The following is a 22,804-nucleotide window of genomic DNA, read 5'->3' on the forward strand; positions in this document are numbered from 1 at the left end:
AGTAATCCCTCGGATATTCCGTAAATATACTGCCGGGCATAAAAAGGATACACTTAAAAATTGGTTTTGACCAAAATATTTTTGAACGTTATTAAAACGCTACTGGGCTGAAAACATTTGCCGAAACACTGCAAACTTCAGTCCAAGACCCAACTATGATAACGGTATCACCATCACAGACACAAGCAGCCACATACATGCACATGCGTACACGTCGCTAAAAGTGCATTAATCTTGAGGACGACGTTAAACACCATTTCACCGCCTCTGCATTGAAATAGTTACACTGGTTCATACAACTATATGCGTGTTGTTCTGCTTCGTTTGCATATTGATATTGTAATGCCACTACCTGAGCAGAAAATATATCTTAAATAGTTCACTGGTCCTCGAGGTCATGATCCATTAGTCTAAAGTTCGTGGGTTCGAATCCCTGCTTCACCCCGATTATTTTCCATGGTTGGTCAGCACCATACCCGTGCTTGTAGTTGTCCTGGTGGAACAACCTGCATCTATCTCTACTTTCCTCCAACATCTAGACAACAACAAACTGATGAAAAACAAAGAAGGCACCGGTGGCCCTGTCGTCAAAATCTTCGAAATGCGCTGTGCAGAGTTGCGTCCCTTGGGCACGCAAGAAACCTATGATTGTGGGTTCGAATTCCGTTTCGCCCCGATTATGTTTCTAGGTTTGTCAGCACCATACCCGTGCTCGAGGGTTTCTAGAAAGTAGTAAACGTCTGAGACCTGCATCACTTTGGGCTTTCCTCCCACATTAAGCTGACACGCAGTGAGTGAGTCGGGTTTAACGCCGCTTTGACCAGCAGTCCAGTTATATCACGGCACTGACACGCAGTGATATAACTGGAATACTTTTCAAGACGGCTTTAAACCCAACTCGCTCGCTCACTCATGTCTCGGCAAGTTCTCGCGTGATCTGTAAAGCCGCATAGAGTGTAATACTATCCATGCTATAAGCATCACAATAATGAAGGATTTTTTTGTATCGGTATAGTTAGTGGCGCGTTGCAGCAGACACTGATATCGATCACCGTAGTTTGTGGGTACATTTCCAATGTCTGAGATTGATTTTAAATAATGGTGTCTTCCTGTCCTGGAGAAAGATCTGACCTTTAACGGGAAGAAACCAGATGCCCTTTTCAACCACTGAATTCACCAACATCGAAATAAACTATGTGATAAGTAGCAAATAAGATTGACATTCGACATTTATCACATTTGTATCGGTACACTCGATACCGATGTATTTCTCTCTCTGGAGCTCTAAGTTTCAACAAAGGCTAGCAAATGTACAGGGGCAAACCTCAAAATGGAGTAAATTAGAGAAAATAGATAATTTTCGGATAATAAATAATGCCAATGATACCTGTATATCTCTCAGTCATATTTTTTGTTTGTTTGTTTGTTTGTTTGTTTGTTTTTTGTTTTTTGTTTATACTATACGACGTAGGTCTGTAAATAATCGAGTCTGGACCAGACAACCCAGTAATTGACATCATGATAATTGATCTACGCAACTGAAATACGATGACATGCATCAACCAAGTTAGCGAGCCTGACCACCCGATCCTGTTAGTCGCCTCTTACGACAAGCATAGTCGCCTTTTACGGCAAGCATGGGTTGCTGAAGACTTATTCTCTACCCGGGTCTTCACGGGTCTCAGTCATAATGTGGCTTGATTAGTATTAGAATGTATTCCGAACTATATATGGAACTACGTAGTTCTATTCATGTGTTACCGACCACAGGCTTGTATCCCACTTACGGGGTCGGTGAGGTAGCCTAGTGGTTAAAGCGTTCGCTCGTCAAATCGAAGACCCTTGTTTGATTCCCAACATGGGTACAATGGGTAAAACTCATTTCGAAAGTTCCCCGCTGTGCTATTGCGGGAATAATGTGAAAAGCGGCGTAAAACAATACTCACTCATCACTATCCCGCTTACGCTATTGTGAGCATGAAAGAGAAGTGTCTCGTCTCTTCATGGCAATACTGGCAACTTAAGGCGTTAAGAGTTACCTACCTTTAAAGGATTCTACCTCCGCTTCATTATATCTTTCGTAGCTTTTGGTGATATCGATTGAAAACACAAAGTTTGTTTTTTAAAACATATTGCTACAATATGGTAATACATATAATTATTTAATCAGTCATCACATATAGCCAGTCCGTAGGTTGGGCGTGTGATGTAAGAAACTGTTATAGGTGGTGCTAACTCGGAATAAATAACATAATATCGAGCTGAATGAATTATTTCAGTTGAATATAACATAATACACGTCAATATTTGTGGGAGAATTCATATTTATACCTCTGATACATTAACGTAAAAAATGTCCAGCCAGTATATATACACGTAGGAGATCCTTGGCTCACCTTACAGTTGTGACATCAGGGCACTCGTGAAATGTATATATTTGTGTCCTCACCATATAATTCAATCGTTGTTTCTTCATGATTTTGTTAAAAACGCAATGTTACCACTGTCAAGTTGATATCACGTCAATAACATCTGTGCTTGGTCTGCGATATCGACAACACTGTCACATCCAAATGTCGTTCAGCATCGCGTTGCCATGGTTATGGCAAAATACGCCGACATCTGGTGTTGTTTGTGAGAATGTACATGGCGCATGTGGAACTCGTGCATTTAGTAAATAGTGTATTATGTTCAGTATTAATATTTGAGTTGGTGAAATTTTGAGTTTTGTGCTATCCATGAAATCTAGCGAGGAAACAGTATTGTGATCACATCAGCTGTTGTTTGGGTTTGAATGTACACCAATACAGCCAGCAATATTGAACTCCCCAACCCATCTCACTGTGATTCGCTAAATATGAAGGGAAACGTCCATTAGGAGAGAACTATTTGAAACATTTCAGCTTATTTGATTTCGAAACATTCTCCCTGCGGAAGAAGTTCATTATGGTTGCATGTTCTTCAATATGGTTCCACGTTCTTCAATATGGTTACACGTTCCTCAGTTGGTTCCTGTTTCCTCAATTTTGAGTATGAGTTTGCATTATATTCAATAGAACTTTTGTAAATGGAAAAGATTCACGGAATCTTGAAGTGCTTGGCATATGTTATGTCTTTGTTACTCAAATAAACATGTATACATGATGTAAAGAAAGTATTTCTCAGTGAGTTGGAGTTGTCTACTGCTTGAGATGACAAATGAGGGTGAGATGGTTACGGTGACCTGGCTGTGGTCATCGTAGCGTGAATACGTGGTACGTAGTTCATGCTGTCCACCAGTGGCTTGCCAGGGCAACAGGAATTATCAGCTGTACATCACACACTTCTAGTGTCTATGTCTGGCTAATGTCTATGACTGGTCGAGAGTCGATCGTCAATAGAGACGCGAAATCAAATTCCCGAAGCAGTCGTAAAATATCAGCTGAACTCAAGAAATATTTGTGATGACCGTCTGTGAATTATAGTGCAGCTGTTGACACAGGTAAGGTTGGAATAGGTGTGGGTGGATGCTATTTCACGCTGAAATTGACAAGTTTAATCAAGTAGGCCCGTAAACAATCGAGACTATGCCAGTAAAAAACAATAACGATCCAGATTGGTGGTGAGGTGAAATGGTGTTAACGTTGCGTTCAAGATAATTCCACTTCATAGCGTGCATGCGTACGTGCGTGCGCACGCTTTTGCTGATCCTTACGAATTCTGTTTTTAGTGCTAGTCCACTGAGATGCCATGCCGCGCGCCAGGCAGGATAACAAGTACTATCTTTTAACATGTTTTGGTACGACGGGGCCGGGGATCGAACCACCGCCGACCTTCCGGTCTCTGGGTACTTGACCATGGGGATGGTCCTCAACGATCCAGGACACTGTCTTGGTGTTAAGTCATCAGAGAGAATTGCCCACCCCAGGGTACAGATCCAGGAGGCGCCTGTGTGAGTAGAATGATAACATAATAATCAAACCATAAGCTCCATATCCTGCAGACATTGTGGCCATCCACTCTTCATAAGATAGGACAGGGAGACATCATGTTATAGGGGCTGAATGCTTTGGTTCCTCACACCCAAAGTCTAGGTTCAACTCTACATGGGTACATTGTGTGAAGACTTTTCTTGGTGCCCTCCACAGTTAATGGATTGAATATGTTTACAAGTGGCATACAATCCTGTCCCTCTTACTTAAAAGGGTTTTTCCTTAGTTGTTGTTTAAGGCAACAACCAGCAATATTCCAGCTATATCATGGCGATCTGTAAATAATCGAATCTGGACCAGAGAATCCAGTGATTGACATCATGCACATCGATCCACATAATTGGGATACAATGACATGCATCAACCAAGTCAGCGAGCCTGACCACCCGATCCCTTTAGTTGCCTTTTACGACAAGCTTAGTTGCCTTTTACGGCAAGCATGGATTGTTGTGAATGACCGAGTCTGGAGTAAACATCACACGTGTCAAGTGGTCAGGGTCGCGGACTTGGTTGATGGCTGATCCCAATTGCGTGGATCGATGCTCATGATATTAATCACTGTATTGTCTGGTCAAGGCTCGATTATTTACAGACCGCCGTATTAAAGCTGGAATATTGCTGAGTGCGGCGTAAAAAAACAAACCAACCAACCAAATCATATATGTCGATCCTTGCTATAGGTAAGTGAGCGAGTTGGGTTTGCCGCTTTTAACAGTATTCCAGTTATATTGCGGCGTTTCAGCTTAATGTGGGAGGAAAGCCCGAAGTGATGCAGACGTTTACCACTTCGGTGAAACCCACAAGCACAGGTATGGTGTTGACAAACCTAGAAACAAAATCAGGGCAAACCGGGATTCAAACACACAATCATAGGTTTCTGGCGTGCCCAAGGGACGCAACTCTGCACAGCGAATTGGAGCGCCTTAGACGACTAGGCCATCCATGCCCCCTTTCTCGGTAAGACATGACACCGCAATGACTTCTCCCTGTTAGACAAGACACCACAATGACTTCTCCAAGTAAGACAAGACACCACAATGACTTCTCCAAGTAAGACAAAGACACCACAATGACTTCGCCCTGTAAGACAAGACACCACAATGACATCTCCCAGTAAGACAAAACACCACAATGATTTCTCCCTGCTTTATTCCCACCATGTTTGTGCATTCACAATTACATCATACACACGTGATGCCGCTCACTAAGTGCCCTGTTACGACGTAAATTGTAATCAAAAGGTAAATTATAATACTTGCAATCTATGCTGCATTTGCTGATGACTGTATTTTTCCATTTGACATTGCACAGGAGATCTGTCACTCATTTGTTGTATTTGAATTCTTCGTCAAAATATAATACAAAACACATAGAGTATTTCTCAAATAAATAAGAAAACTAAGTTCATTCTAGTAATTAATCCTCTTCTGGACAACCATAGAAATGAAATTCCAACAATGTACGATAACGACATCAATCCTCCCCCACGCCCATACTTTAATGACGATTGTACGATAAACCCTGTACCAACCCTGACAAGGATAGGTTCTAGACATTTAACGCCTTTGACACTAAACTTATAAGGTTATTACAATTTACGTAAAAAGTTATTACACTATACCGCAAGTTGAGATTATTACAATTTACGTCAAATTTTATAAAATTTACGTCAAAATTATTACAATATACCTTTTATTACAATTTACGTCGTAACATGCCCTCATATATACAACATTGGAACAAATGTAAACAATCAGAAAATCAAATAATTTATACAGGCCTTGAGGCAGTGTGAACATAAATATCTGGAATAGTTAGTCATGAATACACTTGTAACATTCAAATACACCTGCATCAATGGTATACAGATATATAACAGAAAACAACATATCCAGCTGTGACACATTCTGCTTTTAAGAATCCAAATCCTTATTTGCATACCCCTGTCACAAGTCAATTCCATCTTCCCGAGGCAAGAGAGTTAACTGACTATAAAGTCCAGTTTCCACCCTTGCCGAACAAGGCTGGAATTCCTGGGCTCTACCACAGCGCCACCAGTGGCTATTACCAGTTATGTTCCTTCTAAGCCTCTCCTATAGACCAGTCAGATTCACCTCTCGTATCACTGGCATTTGCTTCAAACAAAACAGTGGCTCCAAGTCAGGACGATCTGATCGATTCAAGGTCTATATTGTGATAAAATGCATCAAATCAATAAAATGAAAACATGAAAAGATTTCATAAATATCTGTTGACAACGAGTTGACGGTGCACATGCTTTGCAAATCTTGCAATCGACCAAAATCTGCAGGATAGTTTACGAACTTGATTTCGATTTCGTTGCGCTGTTTTGATTGGACTATGCAGAGACTTGTTAGTCCAGCCAAAATGTAACTCCATAATACCAGCCTAGTTCGGCAAGGGTGGAAACTGGAAACTTCAAAGTCAGTTAACTCTTTTGCCTCTGGAAGATGAGTCAATTCACCAAGAGGCTTACATCAGAAGAGGAATGTGGACCTTAACAGGATTAACAGCATTTCAATAATAGCATGGTGTGATAGCTGGATGTGGGAGGAAAGTCCAAAGTGATGTAGGTCTCAGATGTTTACCACTTTAGTGAACCCACACAAAAGATGGTGATGACAAACCAAGAAACAACCGGAGCAAACCAAGATTCGAACACATAATCATAGGATTCTGTCATGCCTAAGGGACACAATTTACCCTGCACAGCACATTCTGAAGACAGGGCCACCTGTGCCCACTGGTTAAATAAAAAGGTTATCTCCAAGATGTAACATAAACATGGATGAATGTGTCGAACTCTGTGAATAGTTTAATAACAATTTGAAGGTGGACAGTGAAACCCAGGAAACTTGCACCATTCCTAAGTGATATTATACAGATGCCCTGTTTAACGAATCTTTAACATAGAGACTTATAACAATTATCCTCCGTAACAAAGTGAGTGAGTGAGTGAGTTGAGTTTAATGTCGCTTTAACAGTATTCCAGTTATATCACGGCTTGTCAGCTTATTGTGGGAGGAAAGCCCAAAGTGATGCAGGTCTCTGACGTTTACCACTTCGGTGAAACCCACTAGCACGGGTATGGTGCTGACAAACCTAGAAACATAATCAGGGGAACTGGGATTCGAACCCAACAATCATAGGTTTCTGGCATGCCCAAGGGACGCAACTCTGCACAGTGAATAGTCCCGCCTTAGATGACTGGGCCAGCCGTGCCCCCCATAACAAAGGGTTTCTGGACTAAAGTGTCAATGAAGGAAACGTAAGTCCGGGTTCCACTTTTACTGATGGAAATATAATGAAGATGGGAAAGCCAATTACATAATTCATCAAAGCATTTGTATTGTCTTGTGTAAAACATATAACTTAATAAAATATAAAAATGCTGAGTAAGAGGATCAATTAGGATTTGATGAGATCTAATACTTTGTAGGAGACATCAGTTTGTAATAGTACCATCAACAAACTGATTGTGGCAAGACTTACGATAAATATTTAAAAAAAAGGCCACCTTGTGTTTGACAACCAGCTAGACTTATCCATCTGTGCCTTGCTTATTTCAAAGGTTTAACACATGTGAACAAAACTAATAGCTTCATGATACAAATAGTCCGTTATTCAACATATTGATCACCCATCAAAAGTACTCTGCCCCTTACATTTTCAAAACAAATTTTCAATAACCCTTAAAATGAATTAGACCCAAACCTAGTGGATGAAAGTAAGAGCATTAATACTGTTGATATCAAGAGTTAGTTCTTACTGTTATAGCTGTGAGGAGCTCGGACAAATACATGTGCACATAGAATGTGATGTCAATGTTTGTTCATGCGTCTGTGAAAATACAATCTCATTAAAATCAGATCTAAGTTCTCATTGCCGCTAAACAAAGATATGAGGACATCCTATTATGGGTCAAGTCAGAACGACCTTTCGCGAACTTTGACAGACCACTGAAATGACTAACAAGAAGTCGACATCAGCCAATTAGAAAGCAGCTTTCTCAAACTTTACGGCACTCGTTTCAACCAGGCAACTTCCATTTCAGACTACGCTTGAAAAATATGTTTTCAGTTCTTGATTAAAATTTTGAAAACTGAACTAACGAACATTCTGGAATGTCTAATATATAGTTGAGATTGTATGGCAATGCTTCCCATGTACTTTGCAATGCCTCCTCCTTTCAAATGTTTATCCCATGGAAGTGAGAGACAGACAATAATTTTGACTGAATCAGTCCTTCTGACCGTAATTGTCATACAGAATACAACATGTTAACTTTTTTTTTAGGTTGGATGATTAGAAAACACATTCCAACTGTCACTTTCATGATCTGGTAAGCGACGCTTTGATTGGTTGAATGAAAGGTCATTCTGACGTGACCCGTAATGGGATGTCCTCAGATCTTTGTTTAGCGAAAGCGAGAACTGAGTTCTGATTTAATGAGATTGATCAAAATATTGGTCATTATTAATTGAGCCTGAGAAAATGAAACAGGACAAAAAAATCCAAGCACAACGCTATCTGCACCTTCCATTAGCACAAATTAATATTGTCAACAAAACTCTTTAATAGCCAGACTTAGATTAATAACAACATGAAGGACTGGATTTCCAATAAACAACATCATCAACCTATACTTTAGGTGAACTTGGTCCTGCTTCAAGGCCGTAGTTAACATTTTTTGACAGGGGGGGCAAATACTTGTACAAGTATCACTTGTCCCCAACTTGATTCAAATATACTGTTTTCTATAAAGAAATCATGGGTGGGCAACCGCCCGGCTGGCTACGGCACTTAAGTAAGCAATAATTATCAACATGGATATATTGAACAAAACTGCTGATATCGAATGGTGATGATTGACTGGTCCCTATACAGAGTGACATAGCAGGGCAAGTACACGTCTCGAACTCGTCCAACTGAAACAGTGCTGCGTGGCATGTCGGGAAAACGTAAATTGCGTCAGTGTCCTTTCGAGAGCAACCCAGACTAACACAGTTACAATAGATACCAGAAGTATGGCTACTGTAAATCTATAATTAAAACTACAGGAGACACGTTGAATTGATTGTAAAATAAACACTGTAACAATACCATACCAGGAGTATGGCTACCGTAAATCGGCCATAGAACATTATCCCACTTGCAAAAATCACTTGTGACACCATACTCCCATACTTTAATTCACAGACCTGATACAGTTGTACAGCTGTGATCACTTTATGCCAAATTTGTAACTGACAAAATAGCACAAGGTCAAGTAAAAAGGATGTGTGCCGAAAATACAATCTGTTTTTCTATTTCAGTTTTTTATCTAAGCTGCTAGTAAACAAAACATTAGTTTCAGTTTTGACTTCAGGGTAAATGTTTCAGTTTGAATGTTTCACATATTTCTTCTAAGCTATACACATAAATATAACATTTTCAAACTTCTTGTATAGACACAAGGAAATCATTAAGTTTGACAATATGTAAGTCATAAGCTGTTGATATGAGGTGGGGTTCAACTCCACAATAAATCTCAATTTCAAACTGCTCTAAAAAACAATTTTAATATTTTTATGAATAAAATTAGGGATTATTCCAAAAGCTAAGCATGTTCCCTCAACAAATACAAAAAAACAAATCTTCCAGTAAGAGGTAGGAATCTGTTGTGAATGAAAGCAACATTTTAAAAAAATTGGTCGGAAACAAATTTAAAGATTTGCGGATTTGGCTGCTGTATTCCTTTTGTTGCATTAGGGTTACCTCCCCTTTGCCAGCATGTATATATATTGCTATATATATAGCTATCACAACATGAATACACACACATAAATAATTGCATAACAACCATATCTGTAAACAAGCAACACTCAGTCTTCCACACAATCACTGTGTAAAAACAAACACTCAGTACAAAATTGCAACAATTTGTTGATAACAAAAAGGAAAAAGCTGTCCAAAATAAACAACTGTATAACATTAGATCACCCACCTTGCAAACCTATGAATTCATATCTTATAACCCAGAATCACCATTTATTGCATGTAAATATAATATGTTTAAAGAAAATACAATACATACTAGACCACACTTTTGCTTGACACTTGCTTAGAAAAGTTGGAATGGAGCAAGCAGCATCGTGACCGAGCTGATACAAAATGGAGTGAGTGAGTGAGTGATTGAAGTTCAACTCTGGTTTGAACAGTATTTCTGTATTACAGGATTTCAGTTTCATGGGGGGGACACCTGCATGTGAAGCAGGTCGTAGATGTTTACAATCTCACTAAACCAGATCTTTTACCGACATGATACCCAACACTTGAACATCGGAGAACACCCCATAGGAAGGCTTGTCAGGTGAACTATCTAATCAGCATATCAGCGTCTAGGCTTCTAAATTGTAGTGCGACTGAGCAAAACATTCACACCAGCATATCTGATTTCTGTTTCTAGAAAACTTGTCTATGGGACTTCCGATTGTGATAAAAATAAGGCAATGCTTCTATATTGTGGTGGACGTGTTATACATCTTGTCATTTCTGAACAGCAGGCATGTTACACCAAAATGGGAAGATTAGAACCTGAAATCATTTTAGAACATTCAGATTGGCTCAAGAACTCACACAGAGCAATATTCCAGCTATTTGACGGCAGTCTGTAAATAATCAAGTCTGGACCAGACAATCCAGTGATTGACATCATGGGCATCTATCCACGCAATTGGGTTACGATGACATGTATCAACCAAGTCAGCGAGCCTGACCACCCGATCCCATCAGTGGCGTCTTACGGCATGCATAGTCACCTCTCATGGCAAGCATGGGTTGCTTAAGACCTATCCTGACCCGGATGTTCACATGTCACACAGAGAGCGGTATCATATCGGAGTAAAAGATCTGATCTGAATAGATTGTACCAGTATGGTGCTGACAACCAAGTCACGTGAGGAATCTGGGATTTGAACAAACGATAAGCGGATACTTGTATGACTAAGGGACGCAATTCTGTACAGCATAATTTAGCACCTTAGACCACTGGGCTACCAGGCCCCCTAAAAAATGAAATACACTGATAACAGGTTGAATATAGAGAATAAACAGGATTGTAAATCTTAGTCAGCAAATGAACTATGTGTATATATATCACAGGATTCACAGACGGCTGAGAAAGAGACAGTATTGAAGGATCTTATCAGCAGATTCCATGAGTTATCTCCCTTATATCATGTAATAGTTTTCTGACATCATATCTGATGGTCATGATAATTCAATTTTGCTGCTCAGAAAAATCAAAGTATCAAGCAAAAGTCATCTTCAGAACACGAAAATACAATCCTCTGAGTTGTAACAGCGATGGCCTCTAACATGTGCCTCAGCTAAATCTTTCTAAAACTACATCCATACCTAGATTCAGAAATGAACCTAATATATCATGAAAATATATCTAGCTCACACTGACCAAACTCATCACATATATACTCTATCTCCCACTACTGTCATATTTATCTAAATTATCATCTGGGGTCTGTATAATCTATATCTTCCTCTAGTAGTTGTGAAGAAAGTAGTTTCAGTCAGTCACCCATATCTTATTGAATAGGGCCATGAAGTTGTCGTAGATCATGAAGGTGATGGCGACATCCAGGCACACTCGACTTAACCGAGGAACTGTGCCCTTGTAAAATCTGAGGAGAACAAAAGAAATGTTGTAAAAGAAAAATTGAGAAAAGGAGAATCATGTTGACTGGAGAAAAGTGAGTGAGTATTGTTTTATGCCGCTCTAGCAATTTTCCAGCAAAATCACGGCAGGGGGTCATCAGAAATGGGCTTCACTCATTGTATCCATGTTGGGAATCAAACCCAGGTGTGAGGCGTGACAAGCGAATGCTTTACCCACTAGACTACCCCACCCCGCAAATGTAGAAAAGATGATTACAACAATGAAGGTTTCAACAAGACACAAATATTACATTGTATACACACACAAATTTAGAATGAAAGCAAATAATTTACATTTGAAGAGCTGGGGACACAATATGTCTGACAAATAAAAACTTATTATTGTTGATGTTATGTTACATATAACTGACATTTCTGTTCTAGTTGGGAATCATGGTTGTCCGTAAACGATAGCCTGGTCCACACACCAACTGTATGAGTGAGTGAGAGGTTTAACACAGCCTTTAACAGTATTCCAGTTATATCACGGCATGTCAGCTCAATGTGGGAGGAAAACCCGAAATGATGCAGTTCGTTTACCACTTCAGTGAAACCCACGAGCACGGGTATGGTGCTGAGAAACCTAGAAACTTAATCGGGGCGAACCCGTATTCGAACCCACAATAGCTTTCTGGCGTGCCCAAAGGATGCAACTCTGCACAGCGAATCGCGGTGCCTTAGACAACTTGGCCACCCGGCCACCCGTCCCCCCCAACTGTATGAGGTGCCAGTGATCTATTCTGAACCAGAATCTACACAGGCCTTGGAAAAAGACAAGATAACTGTTCACATTATCCAAATATTTCTACTCACGCTCTTGGACCCTCGTGTTTAAATATCTGTGTGGCGCAGTGGAGGGTGTTTTTGTACTTGGCCGCATCCAGACCCTGTTGTTTTGTAGGCAGAAAGTTAAATTTACTTACAAATAAAAAGCACCAAAATAACGAATATTAGATGAACAATTTTTTTCTTTCTAAAAAGACAACAATAGACTCTTTTTTTTAAAAGTTTCTTTTGCAGAAAAAACATGTTATACAAATCAATTATTTTCCCTCTCGTGAGCTGATCATTAAATCACCACCAAATTAATTGGAAGTATTTTTTCCCACACACATCCTTCACTTCAGCTGACACAACCAGTAATACTGATACCGAGGTTTCCGGATATCTGAAGTCCGTATAAGCGGGGCACGACTGTATAAGTATCACATCACAACAGTTAAACCTCACAAAGTTCTTGGGAGCTTTGGAAATACATGGAGGACATTTGGCTTTTCTTGTCCAAATGACTTTATTTTATCAAGTGACCTGATTAGAATTGACATTTCCATTTTCACAACTATTCATAGGAGAAAGATTGAAGACGTGACATAAAGTGTAGACTGCCTTCAACCTGAAACGCCTAACTGCATGTGTTAATCACATCTATGTTATCACCTCCATCCATCAACGCACCTGCATTCTTGTTTTGATCACATCTATGGTATGACCTCAATCCATCAACGCACCTGCATTCTTGATTACATCTATCGTATGACCTCAATCCATCAACACACCTGCATTCTTGATTACATCTATCGTATGACCTCCATCCACCAACGCACCTGCTTTCTTGTTTTAATCACATCTATCGTATGACCTCCATCCATCAACGCACCTGCATTCTTGTTTTAATCACATCTATCGTATGACCTTCATCCATCAATGCACCTGCATTCTTGTTTTAATCTCATCTATCGTATGACCTCCATCCATCAACGCACCTGCATTCTTGTTTTAATCACATCTATCGTATGACCTTCATCCATCAACGCACCTGCATTCTTGTTTTAATCTCATCTATCTTATGACTTCCATCCATCAACGCACCTGCATTCTTGTTTTAATCACATCTATCGTATGACCTCCATCCATCAACGCACCTGCATTCTTGTTTTAATCACATCTATCGTATGACCTCCAAACAACAACCCACCTGCATTCTTGTTTTAATCATATCTATTTTATGATGACCTTCATCAATTAACGCACCTGCATTCTTGTTTTAATCACATCTATCGTATGACCTCCAAACAACAACCCACCTGCATTCTTGTTTTAATCACATCTATTTTTTGATGACCTCCATCAGTCAACGCACCTGCATTCTTGTTTTAATGACATCTATTTTATGATGACCTCCGACCAACAACCCACCTGCATTCTTGTTTTAATCACATCTATTTTATGATGACCTCCATCAATCAACGCACCAGCATTCTTGTTTTAATGACATCTATTTTATGATGACCTCCGACCAACAACCCACCTGCATTCTTGTTTTAATGACATCTATGGGCGTGTTCCCGAACACAGACGCTGCCCCAGCGATGGCGCCAAACAGTCCGACCAGTAACGTTGGGACATGCTTCTTCTTGTCCTCCCCACGGTACATGTCCTTCATAGTCTCCATGACAAAGAAGCGGATGGCCTGGTTGCTCCCCTGTTTGATGATGGTGGGCGTCAAGCCCTGATATGTGCCACGGATACCTGAAGTGTCAACATGTCTGCTCAACGACTACTGCATAGTTAAGCTCAAATAGTGCTGATTGAGTTATAGTAACTACTCAAGGAGATTGATGCCAAGTTAGCTGCAATGGGTGAGAGACAAAACACGTGTCCCATCTTAAGTCAATTTGGGGAGAAACTAAAGGCATGAATATATGTCAGATCCAAATTCCCAATTCCTATGGCAACAAGAATCTCCAGGCGTTGTTGTCATTTCAGATCTGTTCTAAGGTTTTACAAACTTATGAAAACATAAATTAATATTCCAGTTTTTAACTGAAATATGTCTGTTCATTATATTTTTTCAACTCTTATTATTTAGGATCATTGATGCTGTGGTTGTTGTTTAATGCCAGCTATATGATCTGTCAATAAATGAGTCTAGACCAGACAATCCAGTGACTGACATCATGAGCATCGATCCACACAATCGGGATACGATGACATGCATCAACCAAGTCAGCAAGCCTGACCATCCGATCCCATATTTCTTATCATCCTGGACAATGTCCATTATTCCTACTTGCCTCATGTCTCGGCATAGTGACCCCAAAAATGTGTAATGTTCCACATTATCAAAATGATAAATTAATATTTCAAAAATTTTGGCAGGTCTATTCATCAAAACAGAACTATAAAGTTACTGGTCTGTCCTTTTCAATAACTGAGTCTTGGTTTCATAAACTCATTAATCACATGACTATATAAGAAACACTTTGTATAACCAATGTATTTTCAGTTTTTCACTGGCACACATGCTTCCAAAGAAACACTATCCTGAAGCAAGTTCCATGCTTGTCACCTACCTTGGTCCTTGATAATACACCCGACGCCGTGGACGAAACCACGATATTGAGGCTTGTGAGACGTTTGGTCGTTGATGAATTTAACTTTGAGAGTTTCCATTGGCGTCACCGCCAGTATAGCTTCGCATACTCCCGCGCCTGAAACAAGATAAACATGACTGTCCGGGCAAATCGTTCATATATTGCCTTACTTTAACCTGTATTGCAATACTCCCGCGCCTGAAACAAGATTAAGAGGACTGTCTGGTCAAAACGTTCATATATTGCCTTACTTTAACCTGTATTGCAATACTCCCACGCCTGAAACAAGATAAACAGGACTGTCTGGGCAAAACGTTCATATATTGCCTTACTTTAACCTGTATTGCAATACTCCCACGCTGAAACAAGATAAACAGGACTGTCTGGGCAAATCGTTCATATATTGCCTTACTTTAACCTGTATTGCAAGACTCCGACACCTGAAACAAGATAAACAGGACTGTCTGGGCAAAACGTTCATATATTGCCTTACTTTAACCTGTATTGCAAGACTCCCGCACCTGAAACAAGATAAACAGGACTGTCTGGGCAAAACGTTCATATATTGCCTTACTTTAACCTGTATTGCAAGACTCCCGCACCTGAAACAAGATAAACAGGCTGTCTGGGCTAAACGTTCATATATTGCCTTACTTTAACCTGTATTGCAATATGCATTGCAATAAATTGCCAATTTACATTTTCATCAGTTAATCAGAGTTATACCCTGTATTAATGTCATTTACCATCAGTCAGTGTCCCTCACTATTTTTCCTTTTCAGTGAATACTGTATTCGACGTAATAAGCGCCCAGGGCTCTCTCAAAATTAGAAATAGGGGACTCTTATTAGAATATAATTTTGGTGAGAAAAAAGATTGCAAATTTCGTGATTTATGCCGACAGCCTGAAATGATACAAAAGAAAATTCTGTGCGTATTATACACGACATATATTTTCCAGAATTTCATTGCCCATAATTAAGGGTGCATATAACACAAAAGTGTGTATTATACACAAATGAATAAGTCTTGTGTACATTGATCAATCGGGAGGGGTGCTAATTGGGATTGTTCACAAGCCAATATACCGTAATTGACGTAATAAGCGCCCAGGGCGCTCTCAAAATTACAAATAGGGGGCTCTTATTAGAATATTATTTTGGTGAGAGAAAAAAACAGAGTTGAAAGATACATTTCGTGGTTTATGCTGACAGCCTGAAATGTTTATGTACGACAGATATATTTTTCTGAAATTGAATTGCCCATAAATAAGGGTGCAAATAACACACGAGTGCGTATTGTACGCGAATTAATAAGTCTTGTGAACATTGATCAATCGGAAGGGGTGCTAATTGGGATTGTTCACGAGCCAATATATTAGAAAATACCGTCGTGGGTGCTTATTAGAACGGGGCGCTTATTACGTCAAATACGGTACTACCAAATATCACCGTGGGTGCTTATTAGAGCAAGGTGCTTTTTATGTCAATACGGTAAATGTATGATAAAGAGATTAAAGAATAAAAACAAAACAAGAAGAGCTTGATAGAATGTGTACACGCTAATTGATATAAAGATTGTCAGAGGCAAGTTGAATCAGAAAGATACTATTTTCCATCTCAATATCGATTAGGAACACATAAATATACTTATTTATATTTGCCCCAATATATTGCTACATTTACAAACGTCTTGCAATATGTATTGCTGGAGGTTTGCACAACAATATACCGCACACCCTCAGTTGTCACTACCCCTAGTGTACAGTACATACACCCTGTGTACTCAGAACAACCCAATGGCAGATGAGCAGATGGTGGAAACACTTATATGTTCCTACACCCAAAATCTTTCTTCTCCATAATCAAACAACAGTGGTATAAAGTCAGTTGGATTGTTTTAATGTAGCTTCGCGCTTTGTTTCAGTTACATCATGACATGTCAGCTTTATCTGTGAGGTGAATGTAAAAAAACACTCTAGTTTGGTTGGGTTGTATACTCCTCAGGGAGTTCAGAATAGGGACAAGAATGCAAACAGATCCACTGGTCGGAGAACAAATAAAACAGCATTTGAGCAGACACTAGTACCTAGATACGTGTGGTATATAAAAGCATAATATAAATATATAAATATATTATTTCAGCTATATCAAAGCTTCCTGCACACAAAACTTCTTGGCCGCAATATAGCTGGAATATTGCTGAGTGCGGCATTAAACAACAAACAAAACAAAAGTTCTTATAACATGAGTAGCCAGCCACAGTGATGGGGTACGATGATAAACCATGCATCAGGTCACACATTTTAACCAACCAATTCTCATTTTAGCTGGATGTTACACATTGTATTTCTGCCCCCAAATCTCCACAGGGGAAGTATGCCAACAAGCCAAATACTCAAGTCCTTGTTAACTTAAACACTGTGTTCCAGCTTTAAGAGAGTGAGTGAGTGAGTAGGGTTTAACGCCGCTTTTACCAGTATTCCAGTTACATCACAGCGCGTCAGCTCAATGTGAAGCCTAGAAACATAATCGGGGCAAACCGGGATTCGAACCCACAATCATAGGTTTCTGGTGTGCCCAAGGGACGCAACTCTGCACAGCGAATGGCGGCGCCTTAGACGACTTGGCCACCCACGCCACCTCCAGCTTTAAGAGAATCAATGATATGTACACTAACTTTTCATGAAGAGAATATTCATCCTTTTCACACCCTTTCTTGTGGAGAGATTGTCAATGCTTAACACTGATATCGATTCACAATAACACACCTGTGTCTATATTTAAGCCCCAGTAAGCTAACAGCAAAGGAAAGGGTGAGTGTTATATAATTGTAGCTTGGGTGTCTGTCTTTTCAAGCCAGAAGACACAGAGTGATTAGTTCCCAGGTCAGACTGGTATTGAATGGATGGGCCAAATCAGCAGTGTTTAAACCACAAACATTTCTCATCGATTGGATTCTGATGGACTTATGTGCAGAGACATGGGACATCATTCTAGCAAAAAGTATGACTTTCTAATTGCATTCAGTGACACTGATATTGGACTAATGTTATGGAAAAAATTGTGAGACTGGCAGAAATAAATTCTTCTTAAATTGTTGTGTGACCTCTCTTTGTTATAGATGGAGGCTGTGTAATGGATCCACTCTTAACAATAGAATATTAAATTTTGGTACATTCAGTTCTGGTTTGTTTGTTGTTTAACGCCGCACTCAACAATATTCCAGCTATATGACGGCGGTTTGTAAGTTATCGAGTCTGGACCAGACAATCCAGTCATTGACAACATGAGCATCGATCCACACAATTGGGATCAATGACATGCATCAACCAAGTCAGCTAGCCTGACCACCCGATACCGTTAGTCGCCTCTTACGACAAGCATAGTTTTGTCCACACCTGTCACAAATATTGCAGGGCTATTGACGGGGTGAAAATGCGATTACAAGGCCATGTCCCTGGCAACATCTGCCCGAACAAGCCTGTAACTAATACAAACAACGCTCACTTGTCCCCACCGATGTTCACAGCTGACAGATCTTATTTCTATAACAACATTTACATTGTCCAAAAATAGGTCAGTCTAAAACCATTGACAGCCTCAAGACAGTATGACTGGTAAATAACTATTTTCATTTTTACTTAAGTCATATAACACATGATTTCTGTTGTTAGTTTATTCTTAAGCATATCAAGAGAACTTAGTTTCTGTCAGTACAAATAAGGTTGGAATTGTGACAGTAAGGTGAGGAAGTTTGGTCCTTTTTTGCCAAAAATGTCACCGTCTTACAAAATGTTGAAGAAACAGTCACATACTGTCCAAACTATATCTGAATATCAAGATATAATACTATTTGTTTGTTTGTTTGTTGCTTAACACTGCACTCTGCAATATTCCAGCTACATGACGGCGGTCTGTAAATAATCAGGTCTGGACCAGACAATCCAGTGATTGACATCATGAGTATCGATCCACACAATTGGGATACGCTGGCATGCATCAACCAAGTCAGCGAGCCTGACTACCCGATCCCTTTTGTGTCCTCTTACCATAAGCATGGGTTGTGAAAACCTATTCTAAAACACTGAAGGTAGCGGGTTTCTTTTTCACCTTGTATTTACCAGCCAGAGGGAGCGTTTCCAGTGTAGCCAGGGCAGATTATAGGAATCCCCCCCCCCCCCCCACCCCCTCACAAACTGACAGATATATGCTGTTTATAACAAAATGATAATCTCTGAGCTGTTCACGTGCATTCGTCAGTCTATGAAAACATACGAGTCTGTTTAAAACGGCAACAAATAATTCATATGCATATGATATATTCCATAACGAATATGATGAATAAGTGCATGACATGTGTCGTGTGATATTCAATTTCACAGGTGGGTTAAACAATCTTTTTCACTTGTTTGCATTCATGGAATAGTAATAGAATGTTGACAGATGTCACACAGGTGCAAACACAGGGCTATTTGAGTCGCCCAGACAACATGTGGGGCTAGGACTAGAATGAGCATGCCTCCTCGGAGTGGATATTAATTAGTATTATTTTAATAATTATTATTTTTAAAACAATATTCATACTTACCCAAGCCACAGAGCAGCCTGTGCTGGGGTAGTAACACCCCCCTCTCGTCTGCTAAACGTTTCTTAAATTCTTCAAAAGTACCAAATCTGAAACAAAGATTTAACAGTCATCATAGATATACTCATAGCTTCACTGTATCAATACCACTATCCTTGGTGACAACGTAGATTTGAACACATTAGCCCACACCCGAAAGCACATAAATTATCCATAATTTGACTCTACTTTGTGAGAATGTTGAAGAATATATCATGTTTATTTGTTTGCTTGTTGTTCAAGCCGCGCTCAGTATTATTCCAGCTAAATGACAGCGGTCTGTAAATAATCGAGTCTGGACCAGACAAATCAGTGATTGACATCATGACCATCGATCCATGGAATTCGGATCGATGACATGCATTAACCAAGTCGGCAAGCCTGACCATCCAATCCCGTTAGTCGCCTCTTACCAGCAATGTCACCTTTTATGGCAAGCATGGGTTGCTGAAGATCTATTCTACCCCGGATCTTCACGTGTCACAATATATCATGCACAGATGGAATATGTGCATGTATGAATGTTACACAATATATCATGCACAGATGGAATATTTGCATGTGTTATACAACTAAACATGTACTGATACAATCTTATACAATGTATCCCAACCGATGTATACATGTGTGAACCTGCCCTCTGTACTGATTTCGCTATCTCCAGTGTAGGGCCAGGGAAGTCTCCATTTGATGGGAGAGAGCACCTGCCAGGTACATTTAGTGATATGGACTTGGAACCTCCTGACACCACCACCTAGCAGACTAAGTCGCTGCAAGTTATCTTTAAGATGGCAATTGGCTTTATTTGTTTGTTGTTTAACGCGGCACTTTGCAATATTCCAGCTACATCACTGCGGTCAGCATATAATCGATTGATGCGTGCGTAGATCCCAATTATGTGGATCGATGTTCATGATGTCAATCACTGGATTGTCTGGTCAAGACTTGATTATTTACAGACCGCGGTCAAATTGCTGGAATATTGCTGAGTGCGGCGTTAAACAACAAACAAACAAACTTGGCGAACTGGACTCATTACTCAAACCGCCCAATCTAAATGGCTGTGTGTAAATAATTGAGTCTGGACAAGGCAATCAGTGATTGACATCATGAGCATCAATCCATGTACTTGGGACATGATGACATGCATCAACCTAGTCAGCAAGCCTACCCACCCGATCCCGTTAGTTAGACAAGCATTGGTTGCTGAAGACCTATTCTAACCCGGATCTTCAGAGGTCTACCAGCATTTTAAGTGTTTAAGAATATACTGCAACACCTTTGCTTACATTTTAATTTCCCCTCATTACATCACTGGTTTATGTTCACATTTCTTTCTAACACTGCACGCCTTCCTTCTGACATTTATATGTTTGAGTAAGGATGCTTTAGGCTTCAGTAAACTTCGGTATATTCATGATTAGATCATTTTATACATGTATATAAATAGTTTTTGCCAGGGCTGTGTAAAACAATTCCCAATCAGACATTGAGTGAGGGAGTGAGGGACTGAGTGTGGTTTTACACCGTTTTTTACACCAGCAATATCAGAGCGGGGGACGCCAGAAATGAGCTTCGCACGTTGTACAATTTGTGAGGAATCGAACTGAGGTCTTCAGCATGATGAAGGAACGCCCTGATCACTTGCCTACCCCACCGCCTCCATACTGGAAGTAACCACCCACTGTCAGCTCACATGGCCCCCGTGTGAACAATGTCATCACCATCATGCACACTCGTTATGGGAAGGCATATTCTGTCAATACCAGGCAAACATTACCCAGACCAATGTGAGCGGCGATCGCTGTATACACCTTGTCCATGGCATCAATTAAAATCTTTGCTTCAGTTGATAACATACGCTTGCATCTTATTGGATTATATATGTTTGCAAAATGTCTTCCCAATCAAGCAGCCTCCAGACTCCCACATAAGACACTGATGCCAAGTGCAACAGACATATTAGAAATAGGTTCTTGAAATTAATTTTGGCATTACAAAGGCTCCAATATCTCCTCTGTGGTGTGTGAATTGCAAAGAGTGATCGATAACGTTCCCTGTTAGCAAATAGGTTCCACTCGTTCCAATCAACCTAAAAAATAAATGGCCCATCCTGAAAGTAATAGGCATTAATGCTAACTCTATCAATAAAACTGATATCAATAACTTTCTGTCCAAAGCCACACAAGTCAACACTGAATTCTGTTCCCAACTCATGGCTATTGTATAATTTGAAACAAAATGTCTCCATTCCTTCTCAACATTGTCATTACATCGAAACCGCATAATAAAATCATCTCATAGTTCTATTCCTTAACAGGAATACAAGTATCGAGAAAAGTCTATGCTATTTTCAGCCTTATCTGTCAAAGCCCGAGACAGTGTCATTGTGTAATTTCATTTAACTTTTGTAGGCTTCAAATTAAAGAAATCTTGAGCCTACATTCAGACAGATCTGAGAAGGACAAGCAATGTACTCCTCACTGACATCACAATAACCAAGATCGATACTGCATGCCCGTTATACACAACGCCCTACTGGTTTTCAAATGACTTCAGAAAAAATGTCTTAGAGGATATCTGTATTCTCTAATGACAATAACTCCTCTATGCAAGAGCATATTTCTGTTGAATGGCGGGTTGGGTCAGGAGTCTGATATGGCTGGCTGACCACAGAGGTCGTTACATCCTCCAATATCCAGTGTGCTGTCTCCATTCTATTTACAATTAAATGATGGTGGGAGTTGTTTATCATGTGATAAAACACGGCAGGGAGAATAAACCATGCTGTGTGCAGCCCCGAGTGGTTTATTCTTTCTGCAGTGTTTTATTGTACTATAAACAATGACCATATATGAGACATCAACATTTTGTAAGCCTGTCATATCTCTCCCACTTTTGAATGCGATCGTTCTGCCATTGTGTTCATCTGCGCTGCCCAGCTTCATCTATGGAGAACAACTCACAAACACTTCCCTCTCAAAAGTAACGTCAACCAATTTATGTCATCAAGTTGCGAGCGCATGTCCAAATCTCCAGAAATGACGTCATGATAGATCAATGTTTTATCAGAGACCATATAATAGAATAAGCTGGGTT

General features: G+C 39.9%; 1 protein-coding gene across 1 annotated transcript in view; it reads right to left on the bottom strand.

The window, feature by feature from the left end:
• Positions 1–5,115: 5,115 nt before the first annotated feature.
• Positions 5,116–22,804, bottom strand: part of LOC139456351 (putative tricarboxylate transport protein, mitochondrial) — a 59,026-nt gene continuing 41,337 nt past the window's right edge. The window contains exons 3-7 of the mRNA XM_071238002.1: positions 19,670–19,755; positions 15,059–15,196; positions 14,014–14,234; positions 12,519–12,592; positions 5,116–11,671 (exon numbers count right to left, since the gene is read on the bottom strand). Coding sequence (XP_071094103.1) covers positions 11,557–11,671; positions 12,519–12,592; positions 14,014–14,234; positions 15,059–15,196; positions 19,670–19,755 — 634 coding nt within the window. The 3' untranslated portion in view covers positions 5,116–11,556. The remainder of the gene's footprint in view (positions 11,672–12,518; positions 12,593–14,013; positions 14,235–15,058; positions 15,197–19,669; positions 19,756–22,804) is intronic.

Source organism: Haliotis cracherodii, unplaced genomic scaffold (genome assembly GCF_022045235.1).
Source record: "Haliotis cracherodii isolate W230 unplaced genomic scaffold, xgHalCrac1.p SCAF_11, whole genome shotgun sequence".
Lineage (NCBI taxonomy): Eukaryota > Metazoa > Mollusca > Gastropoda > Lepetellida > Haliotidae > Haliotis > Haliotis cracherodii.